This window comes from Octopus bimaculoides, chromosome 16 (assembly GCF_001194135.2).
Source record: "Octopus bimaculoides isolate UCB-OBI-ISO-001 chromosome 16, ASM119413v2, whole genome shotgun sequence".
NCBI classification, from domain to species: domain Eukaryota; kingdom Metazoa; phylum Mollusca; class Cephalopoda; order Octopoda; family Octopodidae; genus Octopus; species Octopus bimaculoides.
Window position 1 is genome coordinate 8,214,833 of NC_068996.1, and position 12,452 is coordinate 8,227,284.

At 38.7% G+C, this 12,452-nt stretch overlaps 1 protein-coding gene across 3 annotated transcripts in view; it reads left to right on the forward strand.

Moving 5' to 3' along the window:
* LOC106882253 (stromal interaction molecule 1) overlaps positions 1-12,452 on the forward strand; it is a 278,541-nt gene that overhangs the window by 137,236 nt on the left and 128,853 nt on the right. For all 3 annotated transcript variants that reach the window (XM_052973513.1, XM_052973512.1, XM_052973511.1), the window contains exon 3: positions 3,092-3,206. In XM_052973513.1, coding sequence (XP_052829473.1) covers positions 3,092-3,206 — 115 coding nt within the window. The remainder of the gene's footprint in view (positions 1-3,091; positions 3,207-12,452) is intronic.

The window sequence follows — 12,452 nt, forward strand, 5'->3', positions numbered from 1 at the left end:
CATGCCACTGGCATGGGAGCCAGTCAGGCGGCCCTGGCATCAACCACATTTCAATGGAGCTTTTTATGTGCCCCTGGCATGGGAGCCAGTCAGGCGGCCCTGGCATCAACCACATTTGGATGGTGCTTTTTACATGCCACTGGCATGGGAGCCAGTCAGGCGGCCCTGGCATCAACCACATTTCAATGGAGCTTTTTATGTGCCCCTGGCATGGGAGCCAGTCAGTCAGGCAGACCTGGCATTGACCACATTTGAATGATACATTTTATGTGCCACCGGAACGGGAGCCAGTCAGGGGGCACAAGCCTCAGCTATGATTTTGGTTTTACTTGACTCAACAGGTCTTCTCAAACATATCATATTGCCCAATGCATCAAGGGTACTCTTAAATGGGCCAGACATGCAACACTGGCATCGGCCATGGCTGCGGTCTCATACTCCTGTCATAGCCTCTGTGAAGCCCAGCGTTCAAAGGTCATGCTTCACCACCTCATCCCATGTCTTCCGCAGTCCACCTCTTCCACAGGTTCCTTCCACGATTAGGGAGTGACACTTCCTCACACAGCTGTCCTCATCCATACATAACACATGACCATACCAGTGCAGTTGCCTCTTTTGCACACCACATTTGATGCTTCTTATGCTTAATTTTTCTCTCAAGATACTTACACTCTGTCGTGTATGCACACTGACATTACACATCCAGCAGATCATACTAGCTTCATTTCTTTGAAGCCTACGCATGTCCTCAGCAGTCATGGCTCATGTTCCGCTGCCATGAAGCATGGCAGTTTGCACACATGTGTCATACAGTCTACCTTTCATCTTGAGTGAGAGGCCCTTACCTGCTAGCAGATTTCACATAAGCGTAGTGATACTAATAACCTGGCGTTAGAGCTGAATATACATATGCTTTGGAGCAAAGTGTTAGTTGAGTATGGAACAGTGATAAGAAATTGAATGCATGACTAGGGAAGAAGAAATTATATCATGAACTTCATTAGCTTGCAGATGTTTCTGCTATATGATGTTATGTGCACATAGTTGAGTGCTTGTGTATCACCTTATAGCTTCATCAGAGCTTCAAACATGAAGTGCAGTTTTATTTGGGAAAACATTTTCATTTATGCATACATACATACATGCCTACCTACCTACCTACCTACCTACCCATCCATCCATCCATCCATGGCTGTGTGGTAAGAAGCTTGTTTCCTAACCACATGGCACCTTGGGTAGGTGTCTTCTACTGTAGCCCCAGGCTGAACAAAGTCTTTTGAGTAGATTTGGTAGATGGAAACTAAAAGAAACCCATCGTATCTATCTATCTATTTGTCTGTCTGTCTGTCTGTCTGTCTGTGTCTTTGTGAATGTATTTGTCCCATACCACCACTTGACAGCTGGTGTTGGTATGTTTATGCCCCCCGTAGCTTAGTGTTTTGGTAAACGATACTGATAGAATAAGTACCAAACTTCAAGGTGGTGCCCCAGCATGGTCACAGTCTAATGACTGAAACAAGTAAAAGATAAAAGTTATATACACACATATACACACATTTGTTTGGATGTATTATCCAAATATGTGTGTGTAATATAAATGCATATATTTATTTATTTCATTTATACACAAAAAACAAAACAAAATAAATACATTTATTCTCTTACATTCATTTGCCTTGTTATTGTTTGAATTGTAAACATTGTAAAAACATTCTTAGAGAAATGGTTATTAGATGACATTTGAGTAAAAGCATCTTTTTTGTTTTTCTTTTACCTCAGATGCTTCATCAATATTTGTCATCTTTTATAGAGTAAAAGATGTTATCACACAACAACTAAATCTTCTTGTCTGTATAAATCTATGGAAGAATTATTGAAATATTTCCTTTGCATTGATATTAACAGCAAAATTTCTCTACTTTGTAACGAATAGTTGCATTGTCAGAAACATGTAGAAGATGATTTGGCATTCTAAGACAAATTTACAGCGGAGTTTGCATCATCTTCAAATATCGTCAGTTCCGACAGTTGATGAAGATGTAGCAGTAGAAATATATTTATTAGGAATTAAAAAAAACAATTTTTAAAATGTATAAAGAAGGAAAATATCTATGCATTGTGGAAAGGAAGAAAATTGCGGAAAGTGAATTATGAAAGAACAAGATTAAATTTAAAAACACAAAGTGTTTAAAAGGGATGATTTGTTTTCTGTTGAGATGCTATAAGAGATAGGAAAAACATTATTCAAATGTGATGTCTGTAAAAATTCTTTCTCTCAAAAAAAAAAAAATGATAACCTCACCACTCAACAAATGTATTCATAGAGGAGAGAAACCATATCACTGCGATATCTGTGATAAACCATTCTCATGGAAATACCTTAATTACTCACAAACGTTTTCATGTGAGAAAGAGAGGGAGAAGCCATGTTGCTGTGATATTTGTAAATCATTCTGTGTGTTAGGTAGCTCAACTACTCACAAACATTCATACAGGGAGAAACCTTATCATGATGATATCTCTGGTAAATCACTCTCTGTAGTAACTTCACTAATAATGAATGTATTTCATGTAGGAAGAAAACGCTATCATGGCAATATCTGTAGTAAATCAGTCTCCAAAAATGGTGAATTAACTATATACAAATGCATTCATACAGGAGAAAATGTATAGTGATTGCAAGATTGTTCAATGTGTGTGTATGTGCATGTATGTATGTTTGTATAATGTGTATCTGTATCCATTTGTATGTGTATTTGGTTATGTGTGTATCTATATTGACACAGTTGTAAAGAAATGACTTCGAAATATATATGTTTGTATCAACATGTGTTCTGACTCTCAGTTGCCATTTAGTATTCATTTAGTCCTACTGTTTATTGTATAGAGCCATTCTTTATTTTCTTGGATGGTTGAGCATTAAAGATAACCCATTAAAAAAATAGAATTTTTCTTCATATCAAAATTTGGTAAAGCTCCATAAACACGTATTTAATCTACTTTTATAATATTTTCTTTTAACCCAAAGCATTCAGTGTTCAAATATTAATAAAGTTGTCTATTTTTTTCTTCTCTTTTCTTACCCTCTTAGTTTTTACGAGTGGAATTACAGTATACGGATGGCTTTGAAAGGCATTTTACATTTCATGGGAATGACGGATTTATTAGCGTTGAAGATCTTTGGAAGTCTTGGAAACAGTCTGAAGGTAAGCTGCAGCACTTATAAAACTAAAATGGTTGTAATTATTTTCTTTTATTTTGATATGAAAAGTAAGTGACAAGGAAGTTTAGATGGATGGATGACCCCCACTCTCAAGTTTGATACGGAGATTGACATGTAGGAGAATGCGTTCATCATTAATACCAGTGTTTAGGTGCAAGTATGGCTGTGGGGTTAAAAAACTTGCTTTGCAACCCTGTGGTTTCAGGTTCAACCCCATTGTGTAGCACCTTGGTCAAGAATCTTCTACAATAGCCCCAGGGCAACCAGTACTTTGTGAGCAGATTTGGTTGATGGAAACTATGTATGGAAGCCCACTGTGTGTGTGTGTGTGTGTGTGTGTGTGTGTGTGTGTGTGTGTGTGTGTGTCTTTGTGCATGCCCCTGCCGCCATCACTTGGCAATCTGTACTATATTGGTTCATACATTAAGTTTAGATTTAATTTTGGATATCATGGGCAGTGTAGATATCATGGGCAACATTCTTAAAAAGTTAAAAAAGCTTGTTAAGGATGTTGAAGAAAATGCTATGCAATATTTGCCCCAGTTCTTTATCTTCTCAGTTCAAATCGTTCCAATGGTATGTTTGTCTTTCATTTTCCTGAGGTCAATTAGATAAATTAGCAATTTGGGAAAGTGTCTTCTACTATAGCCCTGGGTCAACTATTGCATTATGAGTTAATATGGTTCGGGAAACAGTGTAGAAGCCTTTTGTGTTTGTGTGTGCATGTGTGCGTGTGTGTGTGTGTGTGTGTGTGTGTGTGTACCTTGCCATCACATGACAACTAGTGTTGGTTTGTTTGTGTCCTTATAACTTACTAGTTTGGCAAAAGAAACGAAAGAATAAGTACCAGACTTAGCAGCATTTCTTCGAGATTTGTTCAACTAAAACACTTCAGAATGACCCAGCATGACCGCAGTCAAATTATTGAAATAAGTAAAACATAAAAGATACGAGGTGCTGCTGAGATGTTTGTGGCTTTGGGTTAAAGAGAATGGAGGAGGATCAGTTAATTATGATTTTATTCATCGTGATGGCACCTGTACCAGTAAATCACTAAGAGCACCGTCCGAGCGTGATTGTTGCCAGAGCACCAGCTGTCTGGCTTCCGTGCTGGGGGCACGTAAATAGCACCACTTGAGCGTGATCATTACCAACATTGCCCTCCTGGCACTTGTGCCAGTGGCATGTGAAAAGACATTTGAGCAAGTTTGTTGCCAGTACCCCTGGACTGGCTCCTGTGCAGGTGGCACGTAAAATACACCATTTTAAGTGTGGCTGTTGCCAGTACCTCTTGACTGGCCTTCGTGCCGGTGGCACATAAAAGCACCCACTACACTCTCGGAGTGGTTGGCGTTAGGAAGGGCATCCAGCTGTAGAAACTCTGCCAAATCAGATTGGAGCCGGGTGCAGCCACCTGGTTCACCAGTCCTCAGTCAAATCGTCCAATCCATGCTAGCATGGAAAGCAGACGTTAAACGATGATGATGATGATGATGATTCCCCTCTCATATCTACACACTTATTACAGCAGTCCTTCAGTTTTTCTAAGAACTCAGAAAGTTAGGTGCCCAACCAGGCCTTCACAATACTCTTAAAGCCAAGAAAATTTCAGCACCCTTTTGTAAATCTTTCTTTTTCTATATATTATTTTTTCTTTATTTTATGTGAATTTTTCTTCTTTTGTTTTTTTGTCATTTGCTGCTATATCTCAGTTTTGGTATCCTTGCACTTAAATACTGTAACATTCCATATGTAATAGTCATTTATTCCTCCCACTAATGTCAAGATTACAATTTGGGGTGTGTATAATATTTGGTATTTGGCTGCAAATTTTTTTTTCTCCCCCCATCCACTTTGGAAAAACAAACAAAGATTTATTATGTTTTAAATTATTGTATTATTATATATCAATATCACTGTATTGATCAGACTGTAGGACAGTGTTATATACTGCTGTTCACAGTATGCTTCATTGCATTGTTGGAGTTTTCAAATAATGTCACTCCATGGGCAAGGCATGCAAGCCAACATTTTCCTTGAATGGGATGTGTGTCTGTTGCAGGGTAATCCATTTACAACTGAATGGACTGGAGCAACGTGAAATGAAGTGTTTTCCCCAATAACACAACGTGCCACCAATCTGGGAATCGAAACCTCAATCTTGTGATCTTGAGTGCAACACCCTAACCACTAGGCCGTGTGCTTTCACTAAATATCAATATATTTTATGCAATATGAAATATTGGTTTCAAATTTTGGCACAAGGCCAGCAATTTCAGGAGAGGAGTAAGTCAATTACATCTACCCCAATGTTCAACTGGTACTCATTTTATTGACGCCAAGAGGATGAAAGGAAAAATCGACTTCGGCAGAATTTGAACTCAGAACATAAAGACAGATGAACTGCTGCTAAGCATTTCACCCATCATGCTAACGATTCTGACAGCTTGCCGTCCTATATGCAATATGCAATATATTACATATATGCAATATATTACAATATATTGGATTATTATTGATTACCTGTTCTTGTGGTAGTAGCATAGAATATTGAGATATACATGATGTTATCCATTTTAAGACTATTTAGGCTTCAGATTGAGATGCGTATTATACATAGCAACATGTTACATGTAGACGTTTACAGAAAATAAATCATTATTCAGAATACTATTATTCCAAAAATGGTAAGTTGGCAGAATCATTAGCGAATTATTAGCACATTGGACAAAATGCTTAGAAGAATTTCTTTGAGGTTTATGTCCAGAGTTCAAATTCTGCCAAAGTCAGTTTTGCCTTTTGTCCTTTTAGAATTGATAGAAATAAGTATAAGTTGAAAACTGGGGTTGATGTAATCTATTAGCCCCTCCCCTCCAAATTTCAGGCATTGTGCCTTTAGTGGGGGGATTTATTGTGATAATGATGATTAGTTTTAGAAGCAGAGGGATGGTATGTTTAAAGTTCTCTTTTATCTCTCTCTCACTCTCTCCAAAGTTGGTAAAATAAGTAACAGTCATATGTTGGGGGTTAAATTCAATTCACTTGTCTCTAACTTGCAAATGTGTGGGCTTATTCCACTGTAAGATGTCATCATCTTCATCACCACCACAATCATCATCATCACTGCCACCATCATCACCACCACAATCATCATCATCGTGACCTCCATCACCGCCACCACCATCGTCAACACGACTACCATCATCATTGCTATCACCGTCATGACTCACCGTCATCACCATTACCATCATCATTCTCACCTTCTCCCTCTTCATCACTACCATTGTTGTCATTATTATCTTCCATTCTTCTAAGATTGATAAAATAAATTACCAGGCGTGGCTGTGAGGACACAGGCTCAGGTATGGCTGTGTGATAAGAAGTTTACTTCCTAACCACATGGTTCCAGATTCAATCCTACTGCATGACACCTTGGGCAAATACCTTCTACTATAGCCTCAGGTTGATCAAAGCCTTGTGAGTGGATTTGGTAAAATGGAAACTGAAAGAAACCCATTGCATATATGTATATATATATATATATATATACACATAAAAAGCATGCAGTTTAAAGTGGTTGGCTTTTAAAAGGGCATCCAGCTGTAAAAACCTTGCCAAAACTGACCTCACCTTTGTTGGTGCCATGTAAAAAGCACTCAATCCACTCTGCAGAGTGGTTGGTGTTAGGAAGGGCATCCAGCCATAAAAAACCCTGCCAAAACAGACAGTGAAGCATGGTGCAGTCTTCTGCCTGGACAGCTGCAATCAAACTGTCCAACCCATAACAGTATGGAAGGAGGACGTTAAATGATGATGATGATGTATATATATCCATGTGTGTGTATCTATGTTTGTTGCACATTACTGTTTGACAAATGGTATAGGTGTGTTTATGTCCCCATTACTTAGTGGTTTAGCAAGAGAGATTGACAGAATGGTGGTGGATCAGCAAAAGAAAGTGCTTTGTGATATTTTCTCAGTTCTTTACATTCTATGTTCAAATCCTGTCAAAGTGTTGATTTTACCTTTCATCTTTTCTGGGCCAGTAAAACAATTACCAATCAAGTACGAGGTCAATACAATTGACAAGTCCCCTCCCCCAAAACTTCAGGCTTTGTGCCTAAAATAGAAATTGCTACTAATACTACTACTATCGTCTCCAGCAGCCAGAACCCAACTGCTTTCAAAAATTATGTAAAAAAAACAGGAAAAATAATCCAGAATCCTTGTCTGGTACCAGATTGATCCCCAAATCTAATCAGTTTGTGCCAGTCACGAGGCCAAACATTCCTGACAGTTTCATCCGAATCCATCCTGCGGTTCTTGAGATATCTTGTCCAAACAAATAAACGCGACTGAAAACAATACCTCCACCTTAGCAAAAGCCGAGGTAATAATAAATGCCCTGATGCAGTACCAGGCACTGACTCCCATGGCTTTTGATCTTAACTATTTGAAAGTGTTGTCATGTACATTGTTTTGTCTTGGTATAAAAGATGGGCTACAGCAAATATTCTGCTTAATACCACAAATTTGCTTGTCAGTTGTTTGACCTTAACCAGTTGAGCATGTCCCTTGGTGGTTGACGATATGTGCATCTCTGGTCACGAGCAGAAGTAGTCGGGGAGCATCATAGCCATGTGTTGAGAAGAATTCTTTGGAGTTTGAATATTTGACCCCTGGAAACATTGGTGTTTCGTTCAACATCCTTAAACAACTTTTATTCAGGGACCTTTTGAGCAGGATGGTCTCCTCAACCTGAAGAAAATTCTAACAGGACCCCACCTGCAAGGTCATGCGCTGTTTATCTTGATATGAGATCACCATGTCGTGCACATATGGTTGTGGTGTATGTACCTGGTGTACCCTTATCAGACAGGTAGTCATGATGGTTATATTGGGCTTTATATATTTGTACCCCGTGTCACTTTGATGACATGCACTGCTCTCTCACTCAATAATAATAATGATAATTGTTCTTATTATTATTGAGAGTGGATAGTTTGACAGAATTGTTGGAACATTGGGAGCAATGCCTTATTATATTTATTTAATTATATTTATTTAATTGTGGCTTTCTACATCCTGAATTCAAATACTCTTGAGATTAAAGTTGCTTTACATCCTTTCAGGGTTGATAAAATGTAGCAGCAGTTAAGAGTTGGCTTGGTGGTTTCAACTAGATCCACACCCTACTTTAAAACCACTCTCCTTGTGTCTATGCAAGAAACAGTTGTTGTTATCATCATCATCATCACCAAGTTTTTAACTGTTTTATGTTTCTACAGCACTGCCAGGTATATTTCTATATTTTAAGAAGTCTGCAGCATTATCTCATTGAACTCGTTGTATACTACATCCATTTTATTTTGTGGTGGCATTAATTTTGCTGTTTCATTATTCTGTATAATGATTTATTTACTGCACAACATGCTGTTATGCATAATACACATCTTGAACTGAGGCCAAAATAGTTTTTAAAAAATCTATAATACCATGTGCATCGCAAAATATTTAGCATTTCATTTGTTTAATACTTAGAATATTCATCCATTTTCTCTGCCCACTATTCCCAGGAAGGTCAAGGACATTGAGTCTCAGACATCTCTTCCATAGGGTCCTATCAGAATCAAAAGCAATTGTCATTACACTTCCCGACTGGATGAGATGTATAATTTCATTGGATAGTTTTTGTGTTTCGTGTGTATTATATGAGTTGTTTTAGTATGCAGTGGTGATGGTGGTGATTGCATACAGGGTGCACTGTGTGGTTTGTGTGGATTGTCTTATGTTATTGAGTGAAAATTTTGTACAATATCAATTATCTGATTGTTGATGGTGTATTGGTCGGGTTATCTTATTGGGTGGTAGTTGTGCATGTGCTGTGAAAGGTAGGTTGTTGTTGGTTAACCCCAGGTCAGTCTTAAATAAGGATACCTATGTTATAGTAGTGACTTACCTACAGGCATGGAAGTGCTCTCAGACAGGCCTATCTGAGATGTGTACAGAACCATGAAATAAATCTGTTTACTTAGTATCCAAGGATTACTGGCTTTTGGGATTATGTCAAAAAGGCGGATGAGTTCATCCAGCAAATGATCTCTTTGGGAAAATCACTCTGTCCCTATCCGTTAATCAAGAAGGGCAAGAGATTTTCCTCTGTCTGAGATGTATGATGTAAATGGGCTGAGGACATTTTCCTCTTCACTCATTTTTAAGTTCCATTTGGAAAAAGGAAAATGTAAGGGAACAGTGAAGTGTTCCCCTTAATCTTTTACTCGCTTTTACTTTGTTTCAGTCATTTGACTGCAGCCATGCTGGAACATTGCCTTTAGTCGAGCAAATCCACCCTAGGACTTATTCATTGGATGCCTAGTACTTATTCTATCGGTCTCTTTTGCCAAACCGTTAAGTTATGGGGACCTAAACACACCAGCATCAGTTGTCAACCGATGTGGGGGGGGGGGACAAACACAGACACACAAACACATACACACAAACACATACACACACATACATATATAAATTATATATATATATATATATATATATATATATATATATGACGGGCTTCTTTCAGTTTCCTTATTTCTTTACTGCCCAGAAGGGGCTACACACAGACAGACAAACAAATTAAGTTGATTATATCGACCCCAGTGCGTAACTGGTACTTATTTAATCGACCCCGAAAGGATGAAAGGCAAAGTCAACCTTGGTGGAATTTGAACTTAGAACGTAGTGGCAGACGGAATACCGTTAAGCATTTCGCCCAGCATGTTAACGTTTCTGCCAGCTCGCCGCCTTCTTTCAGTTTCCGTCTACCAAATCCACTCAAAAGGGTTTGGTTGGCCAGAGGCTATAGTAGAAGACACTTGCCCAAGGTGCCACGCAGTGGGAATGAACCCGGAACCATGTGGCTGGTAAGCAAGCTACTTACCACACAGCCACTCCTACACCTTAGTTAAATTAATTAGAAGTTGAGTGTCTGTAGTGTGTATGGCTGGGGTGAATGGTTGTACCTTCAGTATATATATGTATGGTGAAAGTCAGAGAATAACGTTTGTCCTTGATGATCAAGGTGCTGTTGGACCCCTGGAGTTTCTTGGTTCTAGTCGAAGGCTCACCTGTATCAGATGTTCTGTGTCTTCACTTATTTGTACAGTATATATATTATGTTTTTTTTTTATCTCAGTTGAATTTTTTTCTTCAAAGTTCTTGGTTACCCCGTCGGCCCTGTTGCCACATAAAAAGCACTCAATACACTCTGTAACGTGGTTGGCATTAGGAAGGGCATCTGGCTGTGGATGACATGACAAAACAGACAATGGAGCCTGGAATGGCTCCCAGCTTTGCCAGCTCCTGTCAAGCCATCCAACCCATGCCAGCATGGAAAATAGACATTAAATGATGATGATGATGATGATGGTGGTTTGATTTGTATATGAACATTTGCATTTGTTTTTGTAATATCCCCTCATCTAATACCTCTGTGGCAAATAATAATAATAATAATAATAATAATAATAATAACAATAATAATAATAATATTTTTGCATTCTGAGTTCAAATACCTCTGCCTCTCATTTTATCGAGGTCTATAAATACTGGTGTCAGTGTAATTGATTAACCTGCTCTCCTTAAAACTGCTGGGCTTGTGTCTTAATTAGAAATCACCATCACTACCACCATCCTTGATGACATTATCATCACCATCAACATCATCATCATCACCACCACCACCACCACCACCACCACCACCACCATCATCATCATCCCCACCACCATCACCACCACTGTTATCATCGTCATCATCATCATTGTCATCATCATCGTCATCATCATCATCATCATCATCATCACCACCACCACTGTTATCATCGTCGTCATCATCATCATTGTCATCATCATCGTCATCATCATCATCACCATCACTGGTCGTCTTCATCATTGTCATCATCATCATCATCATTTCTTGTTTGAAAGAAACCTGAGAAACGTTTTGAGATATTTCATTTGGTTTGACAAATAAGTTGTCAAAATTTTCTGAAGACATCATAATCATGACCATCATAAGATTCTTTTAACAAAACTTATGACTAGAAGGTAAAGTGTTTGCTAGTAGACATTCAAACCATCAACGCAGCAGCAGCAGCATTTGAACCATTTTTATTGTCAGTGATGACATCACTAACATCATCACTATCATCATGCTGAACAAGTCACTGCCATTCCACCACTGACATCTTGTCACCAACTTCATTACTGCTGCTGCTGCTACTGCTACTACTACTACTACTACTATGACTACTACTATTGCTGTTGCTGCTGCTGCTCCCGTTGTCATTTCTACGGCCAACACTGCTACCATCACTACCTCTACCATCCCAATTAGGAATGTATTGAAAACTTCATGAAACGACGCAGGTGTGATGGCATAGTAGTCGATAGATTTGAAACAAAATATCAGTCATTCATTTTCCTGATTGCATTCTCTCTCTCTCTCTCTCTCTCTTTCTCTCTCTCTCTCTCTCTCTCTCTCTCTCTCTCTCTCTGACATATTGCCACAATAAATACTTGAAAGAACACGCATTCTTTTCTTTGCACCAAACCAGCCAATTATCTCAGATTGGAACTTAATAAGATTCCACGTCTTGAGATGTTTCGTTGTCATAGTTATCGCACACAAAGCCATCTGTTCTCTGTCTTCATGAGAATGTTCTTCTGTGACTGTTAAGTATTCCGCAGCTATATTCTTTGTGTTGGCGATTAACAAAAGCCGATTAAACTGACCAGAGAGGCAATTGTTCTTTGAGCCCCATCTGAGAATTGTACAAGTAACAAAATGTTCAAAATTGAACTAATAATTAATGCAGGTGCAAGTGTGGCTGTGTGGTTAAGAAGTTTTCTTTCTAAGTATGTGGTTTCAGGTTCAATCCTACAGTGTGGCTCATTGGTCAAGTGTGTTATAATTTCAGGTTGATCAATATCCTGTAAGTGGAATTTGGTAGATAGAAACTGCACAAAAACGGCCAGCTGGCAGAAACGTTAGCACGCCGGGCGAAATGCTTAGCGGTATTTCGTCTGCCGTTACATTGTGAGTTCAGATTCCGCCGAGGTCGACTTTACCTTTCATCCGTTCGGGGTCGATAAATTAAGTACCAGTTTCGCACTGGGGTCGATGTAATCGACTTAATCCCTTTGTCTGTCCTTGTTTGTCCCCTCTATGTTT